The sequence below is a fragment of the Gouania willdenowi genome, chromosome 22 (genome assembly GCF_900634775.1).
Source record: "Gouania willdenowi chromosome 22, fGouWil2.1, whole genome shotgun sequence".
NCBI lineage: Eukaryota > Metazoa > Chordata > Actinopteri > Blenniiformes > Gobiesocidae > Gouania > Gouania willdenowi.
This window is the reverse complement of record NC_041065.1, coordinates 22,114,024-22,138,662: the sequence shown is the minus strand read 5'-3', so window position 1 is coordinate 22,138,662 and position 24,639 is coordinate 22,114,024. Positions and strand designations below refer to the sequence as shown.

At 38.9% G+C, this 24,639-nt stretch overlaps 1 protein-coding gene across 5 annotated transcripts in view; it reads right to left on the bottom strand.

The window, feature by feature from the left end:
• Positions 1–24,639, bottom strand: part of col12a1a (collagen, type XII, alpha 1a) — a 66,212-nt gene that overhangs the window by 39,101 nt on the left and 2,472 nt on the right. For 3 of the 5 annotated variants that reach the window (XM_028438518.1, XM_028438516.1, XM_028438517.1), the window contains exons 2-28: positions 23,960–24,058; positions 19,447–19,563; positions 19,198–19,341; positions 18,912–18,965; positions 17,165–17,428; positions 16,918–17,082; positions 16,512–16,685; positions 15,925–15,978; positions 14,008–14,124; positions 13,759–13,902; positions 13,473–13,526; positions 13,107–13,370; positions 12,860–13,024; positions 12,454–12,627; positions 12,066–12,356; positions 11,335–11,937; positions 10,415–10,693; positions 10,046–10,321; positions 9,681–9,953; positions 5,609–5,878; positions 3,778–4,044; positions 3,403–3,595; positions 3,199–3,323; positions 1,817–1,966; positions 1,613–1,732; positions 1,315–1,479; positions 1,094–1,240 (exon numbers count right to left, since the gene is read on the bottom strand). In XM_028438518.1, the coding sequence (XP_028294319.1) occupies positions 1,094–1,240; positions 1,315–1,479; positions 1,613–1,732; positions 1,817–1,966; positions 3,199–3,323; positions 3,403–3,595; positions 3,778–4,044; positions 5,609–5,878; positions 9,681–9,953; positions 10,046–10,321; positions 10,415–10,693; positions 11,335–11,937; positions 12,066–12,356; positions 12,454–12,627; positions 12,860–13,024; positions 13,107–13,370; positions 13,473–13,526; positions 13,759–13,902; positions 14,008–14,124; positions 15,925–15,978; positions 16,512–16,685; positions 16,918–17,082; positions 17,165–17,428; positions 18,912–18,965; positions 19,198–19,341; positions 19,447–19,563; positions 23,960–24,023 (5,113 nt within the window). In that variant the 5' untranslated portion in view covers positions 24,024–24,058. The remainder of the gene's footprint in view (positions 1–1,093; positions 1,241–1,314; positions 1,480–1,612; positions 1,733–1,816; positions 1,967–3,198; positions 3,324–3,402; positions 3,596–3,777; positions 4,045–5,608; positions 5,879–9,680; positions 9,954–10,045; positions 10,322–10,414; positions 10,694–11,334; positions 11,938–12,065; positions 12,357–12,453; positions 12,628–12,859; positions 13,025–13,106; positions 13,371–13,472; positions 13,527–13,758; positions 13,903–14,007; positions 14,125–15,924; positions 15,979–16,511; positions 16,686–16,917; positions 17,083–17,164; positions 17,429–18,911; positions 18,966–19,197; positions 19,342–19,446; positions 19,564–23,959; positions 24,059–24,639) is intronic. The other 2 variants (XM_028438520.1, XM_028438521.1) reach the window with 2 other exon arrangements.

The window sequence follows — 24,639 nt, the reverse complement described above, 5'->3', positions numbered from 1 at the left end:
AAGACATTTGGCCATGGATTACTTCACTGCAAATATTTGAACATAACAAGTTTAGACAGAAGCTACAAATAAGAGCATTAAGGGTGTAGAATTATGAGGTCTTTAGTTTAAACAAGAAGGGGATAATTCGCTTTACTGGGAAGTAGAGTTTAGATCAGGCACAAAAAATCCAGCACCAACCCATTAACTTAAATTGTAGGCCCGAGCCCGAAGCCAACCCGATGTAAATTATTTTATTGAACGTATTGCTGCCGGTAGATTAATACCGCGGGGGGGGGGCGCACACACTCTCGAAAAGGTATTGTAATGAAGTGACTCAAGCGTTATCACAGTTTTACAGGCTTTAATGGAGGTCGTAGTAACATGCCAAAAATAAAAAATCAGACACACAAAGAACCGTCTTACACTGTCATACACTCCACGTCCATGGGAACAGAATTGTTCACTAGTCTTTTCCCCGCTTACGCCTACCCTTTCCTCAGCCTCCCAGCCAATCAACACTCAGAACACATGTAAACAAAGACACACAATGGCAGAGAAATGCACGTAACCATGACGCCTTCTCGACCATGGGAAATCTCAGCATCAGTTAACCACTGAATACACACAAGTGGAGCATAACCAGAACATAGAACCCAGTCCGTTACAGCATTGCAGACCTGACCGGGGGCCAGTGCAGCAAGTGAGGAATGAGCAAAATCAGCAAATAATATTCAGTGAACGTTAACCCTGAGCAACTAAACACAACACAACACCATCAATATCCTGTCCCACTACTAGCAGAAATCATTTTAGAAATGATGCCACAACAATATAGAAGCGTTTGTGTTTACTGAAAGATAAAAAATTAATGTAATTGAGATTAGAAAAAAAGAAAGAAAAAAAGTTTTTAAAAAAAAGTTAAAAATTAAGCCCTGTGCCCGGCCCGGCCCGAGAGCTGAGCAGGAAAATGAATCTAAACTCTACTGGGAAGGCAGGAAGAATATTGAAAAGAGGTTTCATTCTCTATGAATGTGTGTATATATTTTTCCATATTTCATGGATCAAAGAGTGCTTCTTATTTTTGCTGTTCTCCATACAAAATAACTCGTACCATCTCCTTTGACACTGTTGCAGAGATTATCTGTAACTCTGTCCACAATGTCCAACAGGAAGGAGAAGTCAGCCACGTTGTACATGTGGATTTCATCCGGGTCAGAGGCAATAGACCTCAACTCATTCTCGTCTGCGTTTTTCACACCTGCAACGAACAAAGTGACGATATTTAGGCTATTTAATGACTCTGTGTCAGCCAACAGAGTAATGTTTCCTCACCAATGGCGTAAAGCTCGATGCCTTGATCACGCAAGTTTTTCGAGTTGACAATGACGTCATCTTGGGATTTGCCGTCAGTGATCAGAACTCCGATTTTTCGAGCTTTTGGCCGCATCCCCACATTCTCCTTGAAATTGTTCTGGAGCAGGTAGTTTAAAGCCAGACCTGCAATAAAGACATCACAATATTTTGTCATCAAAATCAGAAAATATAAGACAAAAACAAACACTAAGAAAGTAGTTGTGTCTTTACAGTTATACTGTAAATGTGAATGGAAGAAAAATGACATTTGAAATACCTGTCAGAGTGTTTCCACCTTTGTAGGGCAGATTAGCCACAGCCTCCAAAAGTGATTCCCGATTAGAATGGGCATTCAAATGCCATTCAGTTTTTGGGTCCCCACTGTACTGAGCAAGTCCTGAATGCAATAATAACTCTTGGTTATTTAAAAAAAACCTTTAACATCTTGACTTTAGGCGATTACTGATTTTAATTGACCCACCAATCTGAACCCGGTCAGGACCGATATCAAAGACTCCCACCATTCGTGCAATGAACGCACGGATGGTCTTGAAGTTAAGACGTCCGATACTCCAGGAGCCATCGACCAGCAAAACAATGTCAGCCTGCGCTTTGGTCTGACACGAGATATCTGAGAAAGCAGGGATGTATGTGTCATGATGGAACAGTAGTAAAAGCTTTAAATGAGATGTCACTTGACTGAGAAACACAAATGGTGACAAGATTGATGAATTGTATTTGTATGAGAAATGGAAAAAGTATTATGAGCGGAAGGAAAGAAGGAAGGAGAAATGCATGTCATCAACACAGCTTCATCAACAAACATCTCCATGTGCAGGAAGAAAGGCATTTTCTTCATATTCGTGATCTTTTTCTGGAAGTGATTCACACAACTTTTATTTTCCAGGTGCAATAATTATCATCTTTGTGTCTTTTCAGCATGTTGAGGCAGTATCTCCTTGAGATTTTTCGTTATGGTTCCATTAGTTGTTCCCAGGTGCAGACGAGGAAAACATGTGATGCTACGAAACATATCAAAGGCTTCGGAGAGATTACTACGCCCTTTGGAGCAGCGATGTAATATCTACATCCTGTCTTCAAACACCTGTTTGATGACAAGGTGGGTATTCGATGCTGCGGACCTACAAAGAGCATGCGGATGTGCAGTGCCAAATTGTCTGCAAGAGACAACAGTTTAATTAATACTCGAAAATGTCTGAGTTGGTAACAAAACCTCAGCATGACGCATATAAAAGCAGGAACTGTTCCAGAAGGTAAAAAGGTAATCGTCTTTGCTTGTCCTGAATGAGTAATGGCTTCTGTTGGCATCAACACACATTTTTAATTTGTAAAACCTGTGAATTATTAATTACATAGTTAGTGTACCTTTCCCTTCCTTTTCCAAACACATCTTTGATTAATCTTTTAGCACAAAATCAGCAACTGTATCACTGATTTTGGACTGTAATATGCTTTAACAGTGCACTTATGTATTTAGTTATTTTCTATACAGGGAAAAAAAGAGGTAGACAGAATGGGGCGAACCAGATGGAAGGGACATTATGTCTGTCATTTTGTAATAAAATTATCTCTGAGGAAAAGACTTCAGCGAAAAGCTGAAGCTCTTATGAAGCATGAAACTGAAGTGATTTTTTTTTTCAAGGCAAAGATTTACTATGTGACCCAGCCGCCAATGTTTGTCTGTGGCTGCAGAGATTCTGGAGAAACTGTCTACTTATGGAAGGCCACAGACTTTGTTCCAAGGAACTACAATCATTGGTGTCCTACACAGATTGTGCTGTTGTTATAGCAATATTAATAATTCATATTTGTATTTTCTCTGAGAATATTCAGGAACTTTACTTGGGTCAACATAAAGTGGCACATCAGGTGCATCTGAGTAGGTGGTATACTCCTCTCCAGCTAGCGGCATGCTCTCTCCACCATCAAATATACCAAATACATTCACAGTGTACTTGGTAGCAGCTCTGTAGAGGAACAAAACATACAATGTTCATTACAATAAGTAACCTTTTTTTTACATTTTAAATGTAAAATGAATCATACCTCAGCTCCTCCAACACCACAGTGTTATCATAGGGACCAACCAGAAGTTGTCCCAGGTCAATATCTTCTCCAACAGGGTGGAAAGTGACTTTGTAGCCCTTGACTTCACCAGGAGCATGGTCCCAAGTAACACGGAAACTGGTCTTAGTGGGCTCAGATGTCTGGAGGTTTCGTGGACCTTTGTAAGGTGACACTGGAGAAAATGGTAGAGCAAAGAGTAACCACACAGGACAACAAAAGTAGGTAGATGTTCAGTTAAAAATTGGAGCCTCATAATATCACAAAAGAAGAAATCCTGAGGAAATGCAAGTGATCTTACACAAACGTAAAGGAATAATCAACAAAAATGAGGTTGTGACCAAAATATAAACCTACATGTTGTTCCTTCTCCTTGCCTTGCCTTGCCCTCTCCAGAACGATAAACTGGCACAACAGTGATTTCATAGGTGGTGAGTGGAGTTAGGCGTCTTAGCACAGTGGTGGTATTGCCACCGGGTACTTTGGCTGCTAGCTGGCGACCTCCTGCCTGCGGTTTGTACGTAACGCGATAGTTGAGCACTTTTCCAGGTGCTGGCTGCCATGTCACCCTCATGCTTTTCTCTGTTTCCTCTGAGACGACAATTCTTCTGCCAGCGGCCGAGACTGCAAAGAAGGTAAAAGAGGAACTAAGCTTAAAAGAGGAGAAATGAAGAATGAATTACATGAGACAAAATCTAGATTTTAAGTCTTATTCTGTCAAGAATGTGTCTAAAAAGAAATGCTCCTGACTTCCTATGTTTCAAATTTAAACTTGGATATTTCAACAGATTGACATTCCTGCTGGTAAGCAAACAAAACAGTGACACACTCAAGAAGCTATCCAGCTTTTATCTCTACATCTGCTTTGTTTCCATAAAAATGTGAATACAGCCAAGTACACATTAAACACGCACTCACAATGAATAGGTGATTGTGTTTGGTGGGTGATTGGAGACAAAATGCTTCGAAGAATTTATAATCTTTCCATTCTGTGTGTCTGGCTTGTTTTTCTACTATCAGAGCAGGAGTGGCAAGTGTGAATTCTTAAACAGGCTGAGTAAAATATTCCGACTGCTCTACTTCTTTGAGAAGATTCATGGAAAAATCGGTGCACATAAGTGAGCAGTGTGTGTGTGTGTGATTTATGCAAGAACAAAAAGTAGGTCGTGGCAGGTGTGAAGAAAGAAGGAAATAAACAAAGTGAAATTGTGTAACTGGGCAGCTGACCTGTGATCCAATCAGTGTGTGCTACCAATCGAGTTTGCCAGAACCAATAAACATCCTTGACGCTTGGAGATATTTTTCCATTTTAACTTACTAGTGAACCATAACCCTCACAAAGCATACAAGTTTCCATTGAACGTGCTAAACTCATCTAAGCATAAAGCTGCTTTTGCATAGTCTTAACAAAGGGAGAGGCCAGCGTCTATCTGGTCTACATCTCCTATTAAAACTGTCTGCAGGTGCACTGAACATTACATCACCACTGTGCATACGTATGTACCCTTGATTTGCGGTCTCTATAATGTAGGTAAGCTACTTTTCATTGTAACTTTATTAAATAATAGACATGAACTGTTAATGCAGACAGCAATCTTAATTTTCTTTTGTTTTTTGTGCATTCAAAATGTCTTAATTTAGTTTAAAAAGTCTTATTTTAAAAACCAGAACATGCATTGCACAAACTCCCTACGATTGTATTGACACAAATTGACAGTTTCTTGGATTGAACTAATAAAGTGCCAAAGGCCAGAACTGCAGCACATCAGTCCCAGGTGGGATTAAAGTTGGATTTCCAGACTAAACTGTTTTGCAGTGAGTAAAGTGCCCTGTGCCACTGACATCTATGTATAACAATGCCCTCAATTGTATTTGCAGCTTAAGAACAAATAAAGCATTATTGTTCAAACTGTGTTACTAATAAAGCTGTCAGGAGTTGCATTCTCAGGTTTTAAATTGGTTTTGACTGTTTCAATAAATAAGGAAACGGTGCAGCTGTTGTCACAAGGCTTTTAGGCTTTAATGGTCATAAAACATCACTTGTGCTTAGTCTCAGAGTTTTGAGTTAAGCTCATATTGATTCGTTTAACAACATCAAATGTTTAAAAGAGAATAAATAAGGAAAACGATGCCAAGAAAGAAAAACAAAAACACAATGTTTATGAACAGAAAATTCAAAGTTACTTACTATCCGTGGTTTCCTCTCCAACCAGTGGCTGACCTTCACCATGACCATAGCCAGCAAACACAGACACCTGATAGCGTGTTTCTGGGGTGAGACCATCTAAAACTGTGGAAGTGGTATCTCCTGGAATGGTCTTCTCTCCGGATTCGTCACTGTACAAAGACTTCCATGTGACCCTGTACTGGCGAACATTACCCGGTGCAGCGGTCCAAGACACAACAAAACTGGTGTCGGTGACATCGTTGGTCACCAAGTCTCTGGGTGAGCCAAGTTCTGCAGGGAACATAAAAAAGAGGAGCTTAACAGAGTGATGGGGTAACAGTAAAGAACTAAAGAAATGCCAGTTAACTTTCACATCAAGACTTTCTCTGCTTAAACTGATTAGTAACTTTTCTCATTTAATTGGTGAAAAATGTAGGTCTTGTAAAAGCTTGGGAGCCTTCCAGCCCCAGTGATGATTTGGTCCAGATGGTGTTGATTTATAATACATCTACACCGATTTGAGGAAGTGAGCGAGACTCAAAAAAGGTCAAGACAAACCACCCCCAGTGATAAACCACTAACAATCGTTCATCTGTCTCCGCTTTAACCCCTCAGGATCTGTCGGAGTGACTTGATTTTCTCCCTTTCCTAACACAAGGCCGATGGAAAAAATTCTGCAAAACTAATCACACATCACATGTCCTCAGCACCTCTCCTAAAAACACTTTAATTTTCCATTTAACCAAAGGAAACCAGAACCACAAGAGTGTGCGTGCTATTATTGCAGATGTTGGGTTCTCGACTTTCTATGGTTTGCTCACTTTCCATGGGGGACCATTGTGAATGGAGAGAGAGAGACACGGAATGGCAGTGGAGAGAATTTAGTGGCTGTGTTTTGTGATGAGTTGCCAGCAAATGCTTGGCTAACACAGATAACCATATTAAGGTCTCGCCGCTCTGGCTGCCGTGGAGAAGACCTGGTTCCACCACATTAGGATGGGCTGCTGCACACACATGCTCGGGGATTCTGAGCCTCACGCAATCCCCTAACCCTCTACATACCAGCGGCTATGTAGAGGCTATATAATCAGAGGTACAGTAGAACCATTCAACTGGGTGGTCTTTTTCAAAACCCTTATTCATCAAACCTCACTAAATGAGGACATGGGGAACTTCGACACATATTCACTGTAGATAAATTGCCACTAAACAGCTACCATAAATTCCATTTAACAAAGTATCAATCATGATTGAGGTGGAAACAGATCAGAAATGGGAAAAGCTGTGCAAAAAAAGAGTAATCGACACCTTGAGGCTAATTACTGTATATAACAGAAAAGATCTTGACTGCTCATCAATGAAGAGTTCCAGCTTTTTTGAGCAACAAAAACAGACCATCAGTTAATCCCACATCCATTCCATCAAAAAAGCCTCTCTGCCAAGCACAAAGTAGCGGATGAACTTGACTGACTTTTCCGGCTGTGCAAGTGAACCAAGGGCGACTGGATCTCAAGGTAATGACTTCTGCAGACATCGGCTCACTTTTCATCTGCACTCACAGACGAGCAGAAAGAGAAGGGGCCTCACTGTGAACCACAGTGCACACAAAACACAAGGAAAACACTTTTACCTTAAAGTACCTTAAAAACATTTCAGGAAAGCAGTCTTCAAATCATGCTGAACAGCCTGGAATAGGCTAAAAGAACCAGAAAGCATCAGCTTTAAATGAATCTGCCAAACTTTCTCAGGGGTCCTGTTGTTCTGAAGTAAAATCACAATTCCTGTGCGACATGTGTGAGCATTTAAGGTGTCATTAAAGTGTTTAACAATTTGAAAATCGAGCATGAGTGCTGCTTAAGGGGTTTGAACACCTGACCTCGTTGTTCTGGGAATATCCTTTTATCCTCAAAGACACCCAGAGGCCTTTTGAACCTTATTGTGAGGAGTCCTTTGTCTTTCTCTTCTCTTTCTGTCTCTGCCTGTCCACTGCCCCACCCTTAGGGGAAATGAACAAACAGTTCTTCCCAAGTCCAGACAGACAGCTAAACCCGCTTTTAAGGTGTTTTAGGTAACACCTTCCACATGCTGAGCGTGGCTGTGTTTCCATGTAAACAATTTTCTGAAGTCTGCCTGTACTATCCACAGTGTGCTACAGAGTGTTCATCTGTAAAATCTTTGTCAGACCTAAACTGAGTCATAAAAAATTTTCTAATTGTTTTTCTAAGCCTCTTGTATTAACTATCACAGTTGGTGAAATGGAAAACTTCTGTCCAGACACACAACTTAGGTTATCAAAAACTGGGTCACTCAAGAAGAATAGCACTGAAAAACTACCAGCTCACATTTGGGAATCCTCACATCAGTGCATCTTGGTATGTGCAGCTAAAACAAAGTGCCAAAGTGCTTTTTACTGTGGAAGCGTGGGACTGATGACAGCATAGACTTAACTAGTCAAACAAACAGTGTGATCAAAGTAAAGCTCTTTGGTCAACATGGGAACAGTGAAAAAAAAAAGGACCAAACATTGGCTGTTGCACTCAACAAGATGTAAAGAGATATGCGGGGTTTAATTTACTTTGAGTTTAGAATAAAGTTTGAATCAATTCAATGAAAGGTCCCATTAAAATACATTCACCAGAGAACATTTTATAACCAGGCAAATCATAATTCCACTCCAATGGTTCTAATTCATTTGTGGGTTTATGCTCATTTCGGAAGGGAGCCCCAATCAAGTATTGCATAGTTTAGACAATACTATAGACAGCCAGAAGGCCAATTTTATCTCAACACTAAAAATGATTAATTAAGAATAACCTCCCTTTTTATAGTTTGAAGTAATGCATAAAACAGCCAGAATTCATAACTAAAAACAGCCTGAATGTTTATGCTTTGTCCACTTTCAAAATGCCATTCACCAAAGACATAACCCAAAACTTAAAGCTGCTACCCCCAATATGTTTTTATTACCGGCAAAATCATAGCATACTGTAGATCAATGAATTCCAAATTATTTACTCCAAATAGAAAGAAAAAAGGTATCATCTCCACTGTAAACATGTTTGTTGACATTTTTGAGTATTGCATTGTGGGATGTCGAGTCCCGTAAACGGATGCTTAGAAGTGTTCTAACTTTTTTATTACCGTGACTTCTTGATTTTCTTCGCCAGGGAGAGGGACAGTGATTCTTATGAGACACTATATCCCACAATGTAATGCGCGAAAATTTCAACAACAGAGTGTTTATTGTTGAGATGAAAACAAACTTTCAAGTGGTCCTTTCTTTTAAGAGTAAACGATGTTTGATTTATTGTTCTTTGATGCATACACTGTGATTTTATCTAATAAAATATTTTTGGGGTAGCAGCTTCAAATCAAGTAAATATTTGAAATGGATATCAGGATTTAAAAAGTAACATATGAAGCTATTACCGGTACTAACATTACATGCCTGTCCAACCTGCTGCATTCGCTGCCGCTGTCATTTTCTATAACAAATACAGCTGCAGATTACTGAACACAAATTCTAAAGAAGCAAAGCTGACAAATCTTGAAGTGATGCCCTACTTTAGTTTCGCAACAAAATGTGCCCCATGTGACTTATATATCACTGTAACATAGTAAATCATACCGGCTCAGACAGGCCGAGATGTAAGGGTTTTACCAGGAAAGCATATGGCTCTCAAACTCAGCTCCAAGTGATTCCATAAGTTTTCCAGGTTTACAAGCATTCCCCACCCATTTCCATCCTACTGCCTTCATGGGCGGCTGAGCCACCCCAACTTACACCCTGTGCCAAATAAATTACATCAAGTGCCACATTCCCTTTTTTCCTCAGAAACCACAACTCATATATTCAATCATCCCTGCAAAGTTAAAGAAACTTCCTTATTTCTGATACAGCTGCCAGTAGAAAGTGCCAGATGCTAAATTATGGAGCAACTTTGACAGAAAAGACAAAAATTGCAGTGTTTTAGCCCAGTATGTCTCTGAAAAGCTTGAAAATTTCCACACTGAAACCTTAAGAAACAAAGAGGTTTCTTAAAAGTACCACAATTACTTTTTTGTTATGGCAAAAATGTACATTCTGTCTTACCTTCCAAGGTGGTTCCTGTGCCCAGAAGAGGATCACCCATTCCAGAGGAATAGCGAGCACTAACAAACAATTCATATTCAGTGGCTGGTTGGAGGTTCTTTAGCAAAGCTTGGGTGGAATCTCCTTTTACAGATATTTCCTTTCTTTCTCCCCCTTCAGCAGGTTTAAAGGCAATGCGGTACTGAATGACTTTTCCTGGAGCAGCCTGCCATGATAGCTTCATTGTAGAGATAGTCTCATTAAAGACACGGAGGTTACGAGGAGAACCGCGAGCTGAAACCAGAAATGCATGGGGGAAAACTTTTAACTAGGCCCAAAAAACACAAATTGATGTACTTTGATAAATAATTGGTTATTTGATTCACCTTCTCTGGTGGTACCATCCACTTGCATCTTGTCCCCCATACCAGTGGTATATTCAGGGGAAACAGATACACGGTAGGTGGTAATGGGGAATAGCTCCTGCAGCACTATGGTAGTCTCTGGTCCAATGGTCTGAGCCTCCAGTGTCTCTCCAGTGCCACTTACTGGGACATAGGTCAGATGATACCTGACCACTGAACCAGGGGCAGCTTGCCATGACACCCTAAAGCTATTGGTAGTCTCCTCTGAAACTTGCAGATTTCGAACCGTGCCTTGTTCTAAAAAGATTGAAAAAAGAATAGCAAAGGTGATGAATATTATGCTCTATTGACCTAAAGGACTCGTCATTCTTAAAAAAAAACATCTCTTACCTTCGAGTGTGGTCTCCTCGCCGGTCAATGGGAAGCTATCTCCTTTTTCATACTGAGCAAAGACGTTGACTTCATAGGTGGTGACAGGATATAGGTTAGGGAGAACAGCTGTTGTGGTGTCCCCAGGAACCGCTAGTGAAATATAGTCTTCGGTCACATCTTCTGCCTTGCGGAAACGAACGAGGTAAGACATGACATTAGCTGCAGAAGCTGTCCAGGTAGCACGGAAACTTCGAGAGGTAATCTCTGAGAATTGTAAGTCCCTGGGTGGCAGCAAACCTGAAAATCAAAGAAATGGCAAGATTAACTTTGGTAACAGGTACAAACATTATATGGTAAATAACATTGTATAATTGTCAAATTTATGAGGCTGATGCTGCTGCTTGTGTTCTGGAGCTTGGAATGCTACTCTAACTAACTCTAGGTATTTGGGGGCTTCACACTTCACAATGTGAAAGCACAGAATGATGTGTGAGGTATTTTCACTGATGTGTGAACACACATTAAATTCCTTTCTATAATGAACCCAAGGTTGTCTTTTGAATCAAATGAACTTCAAATTTTAGTGTTGTGGTTCTGTTGTTTGACTGTAGGTGATTATAATGCGTGTGAAAGATCTCATTTTAAAAGAATGTGGCTTTGTGGTGTGTTTATTGGCTGGCCACACTATTCAGGGTTGGTTAAATTCATCCTCTGCCATGTCAGAAAGCAATTTACTTAGTATTAAATAGCATGTTTTTTGCCATTTCTAAAAGGTTTTTGCAGTTAACAATTGTATAACACCCAGAAAATGAGCACTATAAGGATATAAAAACATATCTGCAAGCATAAAGGTTTCACCACCTACCAGAGAGTTAATGTGATATACATTGGCTGTACCACAAGGGCAAAAAAATAATACATCATGTATTTCTCCTTACTTCTCTTTTTAATGTTGAGTAGTTCCTGCTCAATCCTCAGACATATAGACTGAGTGAGCTCCTTGGAGATCCTCTGAAAAGCATCAAAGTCCTCCACCTCATAGACATGAGTGTCAGATGGTTCATTGGCAATGGCTTCCAGCTCTGACCTGACTGCGTCCTTCACGCCAACAGCAAAGATCTCCACGTCAGTATTCCTTAATTTGGTGGCAGCGTCTTTGAAAGAGTCTGAAGACTTTCCATCTGTGATCAGGACCATGACACGGGGTACATTTGATCTTGCGCCACGGGCTTGTGTGAAGATTTTCTCTCTGACATATGTCATGGCCCTGCCAGTATTGGTGGAACCACCACGGTAGGGAAAGGAGCGCACAGCTTTGACAACCGCGTCGATGTCATTGTGAGTGTTGAGGGCAAATTCAGTGTGTGGATCACGGCTGTACTGGACCAAGCTGATCTGGACCTTGGTGGGTCCAATATCAAAATAATTGACCAGAACCTCCAGGAAGGCACGGACTTTGGCAAAGTTTTGTAATCCAATACTGTATGATCCATCAACCAACAGGACCACATCGGCCTGCACATCCACTCCCAGGGAGCATTCTAAGATAAAAAAAGGAGATATTTAGTTAAATTGTAAAGAGACAGCACAACACTCAAGTACCAGAGGAATAAACTATGGATCTTTCAACTCTAAGCTCATGAAATCCATAGGAATTAAACCAATTTACCAGTTGAGACCTTAACAGGCTGTGTTTTCTCCATTGCCATTATGGGTTCACTGGGAGTAAGGCCTTTGAGAGCATAAAGGGTGATCTCATACTCGGTTTCGGGGGAAAGATCTCGGACATTAATGGATGTCTGTGTTGCTCCAATGTAGAGTTCTTGGCGTTTCATCCCGGGTAGCATAGGGACCAGTGTAAGTTTGTAGCCAGAGACGTCCCCTAATGATGAATCCCATGTCACCCGCATGGACTTTGAAGCTATTTCTGTGACTTGTAGGTTTGAGGCTGCTTCCACCACTGAGGAATGGATTTAACAGAAGAAAAAGAATTTAGATTGGCTTTGCAGGCAAATCTATAGAGCTTAATGTACTTGTGCAATTAAAGCACAACTCACCTTCTTCTCCACTAACAAGTGAAGTGAGCTGATCATCAACCCCAGAGCAAACTTCTGAGACAATTTTGTTGGTCACTTCTTTGATATAGTCAAAGTTTGGCACATTATAGACATGTTTGTTATGAGGCATGGAGGCCATTTCCTTGAGCTCATCCTCATCTGCTCCTTTAACACCTGAGAAAGCAAAATTTCCAACAAAACAGGTGAGTCATTCATTTGTACTGCTTGCTCCTCAGCTGTGATAGAGCGCTGACAGGTTTAGGGTTTTGTTTTCACTAAAAAGGGGAAAAAACAATTTTTGACTTCTTTTTTGCACACTCGATAAATACTTTGTGGAAAATGAGATAGTTTCCAAGAATAGGCAAGGACCAAAACATCTAGTGATACTTTGAATATTAAATATTACCTAGAACAAAAGTTTCCACTCCAATGTTTCTAAGTCTTTTAGCATGCTCATCCACTGAGTCTTGGGATTTTCCATCAGTGATGATCATGGCTACCTTGGGAAAAGCTTTCCTGGATCCAGCAGCCTCCGTGAAGATGTTCTGTACCAAGTATTGAATGGCCTCGCCTGAAAAGAAGAACGAGAATAAATTAATTCATACATAAATCCATTCAAAAGACTGGCACTCTTTTCTCAAAGAGTGTCTTACCTGTCATTGTATTTCCTCCTTTGTAAGGCAGTGAATTAATGGCTTGGAGCAGGTCTCCTCTTCTATTATAACGAGTAAAGGGAAACTCTGTTCGCGTGTCTGTGCTGTACTGAACCACTGCCACCCTGGTTTTGTCGTTGCCAATGTCAAAAGCCCCAGCCACAGCAGCAATAAAACTACGAATATGTTTAAAATTTTCCCTGCCTACACTCCATGATCCATCCACCAAAAACGCCAAGTCTGCAATTGCGCTGACTGAGCACTCTGGTGATAGAAAGGGGGGGACACAGTCATTAAAAAGAAAATTCTCTACAAATTATGTAACATGTTGTGATTGTCACATGGAGGCCATGAAAACATACTCACTGATTGCATCTGATGGTGGCCTCCTGACTCTTTCACTGGTGTTACTGGACTGAACTAAAACACAGGAAACATGAGGTTAGTTAGCACCACAGCGAACCACCCTCTGGTCCTATGTGTCAGTTTACACAAAGCAAAAAATGTCAACACATTACAGAAATATAATCATCTCACTTGATTTTAATGGTTCTAATAAAAATTGTAATGTTTTAACAGCATTCATTCATAATGTAAGCGTTTGGATGAAAATGAAAACGTCCATCTACTCCAAAAAACTGTATAAACTCACTAGTAAGCTGTCCAAAGATAGGGATGCTCTCCTCTGATCCATAAAACGAGTTTATTGACACCGAATAATCCAAATCAGGGGTTAGATCAGTAATCGAGGTTGAAGTGGTGTATTCATCAAAAGTAAAGTCCCTGCTTGGTTCATCTGGAAAAAGATCAAATCATCTGTTTCAAGCTTTTTGAGACACAGTGCATGGACTAGATATCAAATATTAACCTTAGTGATTTCAGACCACAAGTAAGTACCTACCAGCATCTGAAGTGACTTGAATTCTGAAGCCCTCTATCGGTGATGAGGGTCTTCTCCATGACATTTCCACTGTGTTCTCATTTAGAATTTTAAATTTCAAGTCTGATGGGGGTTCCACTGCAAATTAGAGATAAAACAGCATTAAACCCCAATCCATTTGAAAACTTGTATAGAAAAGTTTGTATTTTTGATCAAATAAATGGCAAATTTCAATTAAGCATTCATCTGAATCCCAACACAAACACTTCAAGACTGAAGTGGCTCTGTTTGTTGTTGGGTGCACACACACACACACACACACACACACACACACACACACACACACACACACACACACACACAGAGCATCAACACTGACTGGTGAGACTGACAGGTAAGGAACACAACGATATCGGGGAAAATGTGAGAAGCCATTTTTGGGAACAAAATTTAATGATCTCACTTGATTTTAAAAGGGGGGGGGGAGTCATTCAAAAGTACAAATTCTCCACAGATTATGTAACATATTTGAATCCATCCAAATTACAACTGGTTTCAGTTTCATTAACAGTTAATGATGTGAGATGAAATCTGCATTGTAGGGGAAAAAACACATTTAATAAGTCAAATTAAAACTGTGTTTAAACTCAATGAAAGTATAGCAATAACAATGCGATACTGGAAAAAAACTTTTTATCGCCTGTCAAAAAAAAAAAATCTACCCCTGACATTTTGCTGGATTGCTGAGAGATCTCTATTCTGACATCAAAGGAAACATCATGTCATGCCAAACAGCGGGGTGGTGGAGTTATTCCAGCAGACAGAGGCAAATATGTGCCGCTTTAGACTAAACATTAGGCAAAGGTTCCACCAACACAGTTGACTTTTAAATCCTCTGGCTTTTACTTTGGAAATGACAGTTTTCAGGAGATATTTAACAAGACTGTTTATTTCAGATGGTCAACTCTGATCTGAGGGCAGAATAATCAGAATTCCTGTCAGCGTTTAGATTAATGTCCCATCTAAACATTAATACTGGAAGGAACAAAATGTTTTGTCTACTTTAGTTATTGTTTTGTGTGTTTTTTTTAAAGTCATTTTGTCTGTTTTTGGTTATTTATATGTATGATGTCATTTTGTATGTTTTCTTTTTGTTCTGTCTGTTTGGGGAGCCTGTTTGGTTATTTTTGTTGTTGTTTTGTGTCTTCACGGAATCAATTCGTAAATCTAAGTTGTCGTTTTCTGTGCTTTGGGAGTCATTTTGTAGGTTTCATAGTCATTCTGGGGGGGGGGGGGGGGTTTAAAGGGGACATTTGGCCAACAAGGCATCACTTGCCCATGTCTGATTTGAATAATTAGATCGAGTTACACAGATAGGCAATAATCTTCAGCTGGGGTTGTTTATTCTTTTGAAAATGTATCCAATTCTGCAGTTCTCTTTTGTTCCCGAATGTCTGGACTAGTCTTTTGAGCAAGACTAGTCAAAAATTTGTTTAACAGAGGAAGTTTCTGAAAATATCCAACTGTAATCTGAGTTTCCGATCATCAGGTTCAAAGGAATAATGGTTTGTTTTATTTTCATTCATCACAAATAAGTTGTGACATATGCACCAATCATTGTGACAATTGTGACTGAGAGCTGCCTCTTGTTGACTTTACAGCCACAAAACTAACCTCATGGTGTCAAAATATAACAAGTTTTTTTTTTCTTCTTTATGATTCAACATGTTTTGATTAAAATTAATGAACCTGTGCCTTCCCAATCACTGTTCAAGTGATTCCAGCCAAAGCAGCATGCCTAACAGATGGTAAAAAGGTAGGACTGAGTGACTACATCATTCCATGAGGAAATAATGTTATGGTGGCAGCCACAAAGTGGAAAAAAATCCATAAAGAAAAATAGGGATTGTCACACGAAGGCCCTGAAAACATACTCACTGATTGTATCTGATGGTGACCTCCTGACTCTTTCACTGGTTTTACTGGACTGAACTAAAACACAGGAAACATGAGGTTAGTTAGCACCACAGCGAACCACCCTCTGGTCCTATGTGTCAGTTTACACAAAGCAAAAATTGTCAACACATTACAGAAATATAATCATCTCACTTGATTTGAATGGTTCTAAAAAAACATAATGTTTTAGCAGCATTCATTCATAATGTAAAAAATTGCCATCTTGTCATTTTATTGCCATATGATGGCACTAAATGCTGTATATGTGGCAATAATTCTGTACTAAGAACAGTTTACTATTAATTCTGTGGATTCAAACTATAACGTTTTGGCCTTTTTCTTGATTCAATAATGGCATCGGGTGCCAAAGCCACACCAGTTGAACACCACTGCTGTATACCATTTGTTATATACTCATATTGTATATAAAAAAACATATATCTAAAACATGTATTTGGTTTAAATTAACTGAGAGATGCACAAGACCTTTTTAAACATATACAGTATGTCACCACTGATAACAAGACACAAACATGACTGCTTTAGTCAATCAAATGTCAACAACTCACCTTCTTCTCCACTAACAAGTGAAGTGAGCTGATCATCAACCCCAGAGCAAACTTCTGAGACAATTTTGTTGGTCACTTCTTTGATATAGTCAAAGTTTGGCACATTATAGACATGTTTGTTATGAGGCATGGAGGCCATTTTCTTGAGCTCATCCTCATCTGCTCCTTTAACACCTGAGAAAGCAAAATTTCCAACAAAACAGGTGAGTCATTCATTTGTACTGCTTGCTCCTCAGCTGTGATAGAGCGCTGACAGGTTTAGGGTTTTGTTTTCACTAAAAAGGGGAAAAAACAATTTTTGACTTCTTTTTTGCACACTCGATAAATACTTTGTGGAAAATGAGATAGTTTCCAAGAATAGGCAAGGACCAAAACATCTAGTGATACTTTGAATATTAAATATTACCTAGAACAAAAGTTTCCACTCCAATGTTTCTAAGTCTTTTAGCATGCTCATCCACTGAGTCTTGGGATTTTCCATCAGTGATGATCATGGCTATCTTTGGAAAAGCTTTCCTGGATCCAGCAGCCTCCGTGAAGATGTTCTGTACCAAGTATTGAATGGCCTCGCCTGAAAAGAAGAACGAGAATAAAATAATTCATACATAAATCCATTTAAAAGACTGGCACTGTTTTCTCAAAGAGTGTCTTACCTGTCATTGTATTTCCTCCTTTGTAAGGCAGTGAATTAATGGCTTGGAGCAGGTCTCCTCTTCTATTATAACGAGTAAAGGGAAACTCTGTTCGCGTGTCTGTGCTGTACTGAACCACTGCCACCCTGGTTTTGTCGTTGCCAATGTCAAAGGCCCCAGCCACAGCAGCAATAAAACTACGGATATGTTCAAAATCGTCCGTGCCTACACTCCATGATCCATCCACCAAAAACGCCAAGTCTGCATTTGCGCTGACTGAGCACTCTGGTGAAAGAAAGAGGGGGGGGGCGGGGGGGAGTCATTCAAAAGTACAAATTCTCCACAAATTATGTAACATATTTGAATCCATCCAAATTATAACTGGTTTCAGTTTCATTAACAGTTAATGATGTGAGATGAAATCTGCATTGTAGGGGAAAAAACACATTTAATAAGTCAAATTAAAACTGTGGTTAAACTCAATGACAGTATAGCAGTAACAATGCGATACTGGAAAAAAACTTTATCACCTGTCAAAAAAAAAAAAAAATCTACCCCTGACAGTTTGCTGGATTGCTGAGAGATCTCTATTCTGACATCAAAGGAAACATCATGTCATGCCAAACAGCGGGGTGGTGGAGTTATTCCAGCAGACAGAGGCAAATATGTGCCGCTTTAGACTAAACATTAGGCAAAGGTTCCACCAACACAGTTGACTTTTAAATCCTCTGGCTTTTACTTTGGAAATGACAGTTTTCAGGAGATATTTAACAAGACTGTTTATTTCAGATGGTCAACTCTGATCTGAGGGCAGAATAATCAGAATTCCTGTCAGCGTTTAGATTAATGTCCCATCTAAACATTAATACTAGAATTAACAAAATGTTTTGTCTACTTTAGTTATTGTTTTGTGTGTTTTTTTTAAAGTCATTTTGTCTGTTTTTGGTTATTTATATGTATGATGTCATTTTGTATGTTTTCTTTTTGTTCTGTCTGTTTGGGGAGCCTGTTTGGTTATTTTTGTTGTTGTTTTGTGTCTTCACGGAATCAATTCGTAAATCTAAGTTGTCGTTTTCTGTGCTTTGGGAGTCATTTTGTAGATTTCATAGTCATTCTGGGGGGGGATGTTTTTTAAAGGGGACATTTGGCCAACAAGGCATCACTTGCCCATGTCTGATTTGAATAATTAGATCGAGTTACACAGATAGGCAATAATCTTCAGCTGGGGTTGTTTATTCTTTTTAAAATGTATCCAATTCTGCAGTTCTCTTTTGTTCCCGAATGTCTGGACTAGTCTTTTGAGCAAGACTAGTCAAAAATTTGTTTAACAGAGGAAGTTTCTGAAAATATCCAACTGTAATCTGAGTTTCCGATCATCAGGTTCAAAGGAATAATGGTTTGTTTTATTTTCATTCATCACAAATAAGTTGTGACATATGCACCAATCATTGTGACAATTGTGACTGAGAGCTGCCTCTTGTTGACTTTACAGCCACAAAACTAACCTCATGGTGTCAAAATATAACAAGTTTTTTTTTCTTCTTTGTGATTCAACATGTTTTGATTAAAATTAATGAACCTGTGCCTTCCCAATCACTGTTCAAGTGATTCCAGCCAAAGCAACATGCCTAACAGATGGCAAAAAGGTAGGACTGAGTGACTACATCATTCCATGAGGAAATAATGTTATGGTGGCAGCCACAAAGTGGAAAAAAATCCATTAAGAAAAAAAGGGATTGTCACATGGAGGCCCTGAAAACATACTCACTGATTGCATCTGATGGTGGCCTCCTGACTCTTTCACTGGTTTTACTGGACTGAACTAAAACACAGGAAACATGAGGTTAGTTAGCACCACAGCAAACCACCCTCTGGTTCTATGTGTCAGTTTACACAAAGCAAAAATTGTCAACACATTACAGAAATATAATCATCTCACTTGATTTTAATGGTTCTAATAAAAATTGTAATGTTTTAACAGCATTCATTCATAATGTAAGCCTTTGGATGAAAATGAAAACGTCCATCTACTCCAACAAACTGTATATACTCACTAGTAAGCTGTCCAAAGATAGGGATGCTCTCCTCTGATCCATGAAAGGAGTGTATTAACACCAAATAATCCAAATCAGGGGTTAGATCAGTAATCGAGGTTGAAGTGGTGTTAGCATCAAGAGTAAAGTCCCTGCTTGGTTCATCTGGAAAAAGATCAAATCATCTGTTTCAAGCTTTTTGAGACACAGTGCATGGACTAGATATCAAATATTAACCTTAGTGATTTCAGACCACAAGTAAGTACCTACCAGCATCTGAAGTGACTTGAATTCTGAAGCCCTCTATCTGTGATGAGGGTCTTCTCCATGACATTTCCACTGTGTTCTCATTTAGAATTTTAAATTTCAAGTCTGATGGGGGTTCCACTGCAAATTAGAGATAAAACGGCGTTAAACCCCAACCCATTTGAAAACTTGTATAGAAAAGTTTGTATTTTTGATCAAATAAATGGCAAATTTCAATCAAGCATTCATCTGAATCCCAACACAAACACTTCAAGACTGAAGTGGCTCTGTTTGTTGTTGGGTGCACACACACGCACACGCACACGCACACACACACACACACACACACACACACACACACACACACACACACACACACACACACACACACACACACACACACACTGACTGGTGAGACTGACAGGTAAGGAACACATAACGATATCAGGGAAAATGTGAGAAGCCATTTTTGGGAACAAAATGGCACTTGTTTGAGTTGTCCAACCGTGATGGCCAGCAACTCAAGCACTGGCATACACATCATGTGCACAATTCCACACAGACTCCATTTAAGTGCAAACACTAAGTGAACCATTCCACACATGCTAGGTGCAGTCATCACAACGCATGCCTCGACCTTACACGTCATCGCTCTGACGACTGAAATATCTAATCAATTTTCTTTGTTAGTATTAATACAACTGGCAATCTGAGATATTTATATCTCTCTTACTGTACTGTTATACTTTAGAGGTTCTCAGCTCGTGGGTCGGGACTCAAAAGTGGGTGACAAAATCACAAAAAAATTGGCATCTTGTCATTTTATTGCCATATGATGGCACTAAATGCTGTATATGTGGTAATAATTCTGTACTAAGAACAGTTTCCTATTAATTCTGTGGATTCAAACTATAACGTTTTGGCCTTTTTCTTGATTCAAGAATGGCATTGGGTGCCAAAGCCACACCAGTTGAGAACCACTACTGTATACCATTTGTTATATACTCATATTGTATATAAAAAAACATATATCTAAAACATGTATTTGGTTTAAAATAACTGAGAGATGCACAAGACCATTTTAGACATATACAGTATGTCACCACTGATAACAAGACATAAACATGACTACTTTAGTCAATCAAATGTACTTAAAAAAGAGAAAGTATGTACATTTCTAAAACAAACAGAGAGAAAAACATAAACCGTGTGACAAGTTTAAACCCCTTCATATCCAGGTGACTCGATCATAGCATCATGCAGCATGTACATGAGAAAGTTGTTTGACTCAACAACTTCGATGGACTGGACAGTAGTTTTCCATGTACAGTTGGGACTACACAGACAAAGATGACAAGATATATTTTAAAATGATATTCGTTTCTTACATCTAGGCTGCAAGAAGGAAACACGTGTTATTTGTGAGTATTAGGTGTCAGGTAGTATGAGTAATTATCATGCGTTTAGGAAACAAAAGTACAAGTTATTGTAAAATACATTAATAAATAAGTGCACTAGTTAAGTATTTTTATATATTTGTTGGTAGTTTGAGTGAAATGTTGGTCCTGCATGCAGTTTCATTGCATAGTAAGTTAGTTGACAAATGTATTTAAGACATCCAAAGACAACAGAAAGATATGAATACATGTAATTAATAAATCCGATAATGGATATCAGTTTGATATTAGCAAAAAAAAAAAAAAAAGAATCTGATTAAATCGGACTGCTTCTAAAAATCGGATATTAAATAAATTGCTTTTATAAATAAAGGGTCTTCTAATTTATTTTCTATTCATTTCATTCAATTGTAGAATAGTCTTATGTTTAAGGTTAAAATGTATGCAACCTTTTCTGTCCAGGGACTACAGATGAAAAATAGCCGTCTGGCTAAATCTGGTACATTTTCTGTATTACTATTAATGTACCCTGTCCCTGCTAAATAAAACAATAAAATAAAAATAAAATAAAATAAACCCACTGGTTAATAATAAATTGATGTGTTTTTCTTGTACCTACTGTTGCTGACTATTGTTCTCTATTTGAGTAATATGAAGCTAACATTCAAAACTGCAAAATAAGTAATAAAAATGCATGATTCCTAATTGATATTGATATCTGCCAAAAATCAAGGTTGCAATATCGGTATTGTAACGGAAGTGAAAAAGTTGTATCAGGACATCCATAGTTATCAAATCTGTGAGAAAGTTAAAAGGTGAGAAAATTAACAAGACAAGACAAGTTCTACATACAGTAAGTGTGAAGTCCTCTTGATAAACTATAAATCTATTGGTTTAGAAGTAATGTCAATGAGCATGCAAGCAAGAACAAGAACAGGCAAACAGAACTAAACAATCCAGATCCATGTTGGGTTTTAACATGGATTACACAGGAGCCAAGAATATCATCCAAAAATATACAATGAGGACGAAGTGCCAGAGCTTTGGGACATACGGAGTGCACAGGCAGATGACGAACAGGAACCCAGTAGATACTTGAGAACTGGGATTGGAGGATCACCAACCTGGCATATCAACGCAAGGAGCCCCGATGGGCCGAGTTTTCCTTCATTGCTCCAAGCGTCTCCAGCACAAAATGGTAAAAGGATGAGAAGGGGTGTGTGTGTGTGTGTGTGTGTGTGTGTGTGTGTGTGTGTGTGTGTGTGTGTGTGTGCTGGTGTTTGGGTGAGAGTGGGTGTATGAAGGGCATGACGCACGAAAACGTTTCAGAAAACAATTCTCCGGCCAATCATATCTGTGTACGGTAAAATAATCTAAGCAAATGCTTTGTTACACAATGTACAAATCAATGTGATTCTGGCTGTAAAATATAAACAATAAATTAAAGAGTTTCGCAGTAATCATTTCTGCTGTTCTATTTAGATGCTATGGTCGTGATAAAGACACATTCCCATTCGTTCCTGATTACAGACACTTCTGATCACAGAGTTTGGCTTCTGGCTCCAACTTCAGTCTTCAGCCAATCAGCCAAGCCAGAAACGAAGCTGTCGCCAAACGGGGAGACCATGAAGAGGAAAAGAGAGCACCAGCTCTCCCCAAAGAGGCCGGACAGATGCCAAAGTAATTCCACAACATGTGCTGACATTAAACATAACTGCATATTAACTTTCCATATGTCTTGCAACTCAGCAATTTTGCCACTGCCCGCAGAAAGCCAAAGAGTGAGTCTTTGTCTTCGAGCCCGGAGGAGTTATTTTGCTGTTCCTTTAATTTAATCTTTTTCAGTTTGTCTTTTGATTGCGCTGACTCTTCCCACTGTTCAAATCCTACACATCTAAATATTATTACGCAAATATGTGCCCTTTTTTTTAGACTTTACTGCGTACATTAAGTCTATTTCTATCAAACATTCTGCTTTAATGACGCTCTTTCGTGTCCTGGGTCTTTATTTGAATTAGCAAAAAATAAATGAACTTCCTCTAAATAGTTTCTTTTTCCTTTAACTCAGCTCACAAACTCACATCACTCCCATTCTATCAATTAAAGCAAAGTAAGTACCTCAAAACCAACACTTTACTGTCTCTACACTTAGGACAAATGCTTTAGTTAATGTGAGTTTAAACCTAATTGCTTGTTAAAAGGCTAAATTCTTCCTCGTAAACTGTAAACTGCATTTTTTTTTTTTTTTTTTTTTACTGGTGCACTTGATGCTAACCCATTGCAGACAAATGTTAATAGTTCTTGCAACATTTAAGTATGGTACATAAAGAAGAAAATCTCCCACAGAGAAACGACCTGCAGGCTGAAACAGCAAGTAAAAAAAAAAAAAACATTATTGGGAAATTTAAAAATCCCACTTTTTATGTACTTCCCTAGATTAAAACTGAATTAAATGTTAGTATATTCAGTTACTGGTATATGCTACACTAAAATGTCAAACGCAGTCCCAAATTATTAGATCAAATCATTTTAATAACAGCTTTATTTCAATTAATCGAGACCTACCATTAAATTTGACATTTAAGCCTGTACTTATTCGGGACTGATGGATCTGACAAATATGCTTCAAACCAGGTTAAAGAAAAACCATATGAGTCATCAAACAGGCAGTTACATAGTCAGATATCATTCACAGAAAAACAGAGTTGACTTTATTCATTATAACAGTACAAACAGTACAATTTCTACACAGTTTCCTTAGAATAAAAGGGACTAGTTAGCATTTTTGGAAGTGAAGTCATATGAGATACTTGTTTGTGATTCAAAACTGCTTGAATTGATGTAATGATAAATTAAAACGTTGCACAAAGTGGTCAATATCCAATTCCTCAGGATGATCAAAGCACACATCAGTGTACATTTGTGATTTTCTTTAGAAAAGCACTCTTCTCTAAAGTCTAGACAAGTTCCTTATACATCTTCACTTCTAGAAATACCAACTATCCTATTAAAGTCAATGGATAATCCCTGTAACATAATAAAACCAGAAGGGGGGAAAAAAAGTAGTAGGGAAAAGAAGAGGAGGTGAAAAGAGGAAGCAGGAGAGTATTAGTGGAGTGGAGCCAGGTGGTTTCATTTACCTTGAGCATCTATGGAGACGAACAAGGCTGCCAGAATGGCAGCTGTGGCCAGCGACAACTTCATGTTGGCTGTAAATATTCAGCAGGACATCAAACAGTCTAAGGACGGAAAAAGGAAAGGTGGTAAATGTGCAGATCTAGATTCTTGCTGACAGGGCGGTGGAATGAATTATAGACAGTTAGTGAATTACAACTAATGAGCTGGAAAGTGCTGCTTTTACTTTGCATTGAATTATGCAACTGGTACTTGTCTGCACAGTATGAGCACGAAATCCCTGTCTGAGATGTGACACCTTCTTATGTGAATCCAGACTGACAGCACCAATCATTGAATCACAAAAGAGCCCATCTGGAGGACTTTACTCAACATGTGCCACACCTTGCTGCCTTCTTCTGACACGCATACCCCGAGGTTCATATTTAGCACTGACTGACTGACAGGCTGTGTGTACTTAGCTATGGGCAAATTAGAAAATAGGAGGAACGAAAAACACACACTCAAGGGGAAAAAAAACCATTAGACACAAAAGCATCTGGGTGGATTTTCATTCGCTGGCACGAACGACTCCAAAACATTCCGGCTGATAAAGATGTTCAATGTGATTGAGATTAAGGAAAGATAAAGATTTTTTAAAAATGATTATATGTTACAGGTGACATTGCAACTTTCAAACTAAATC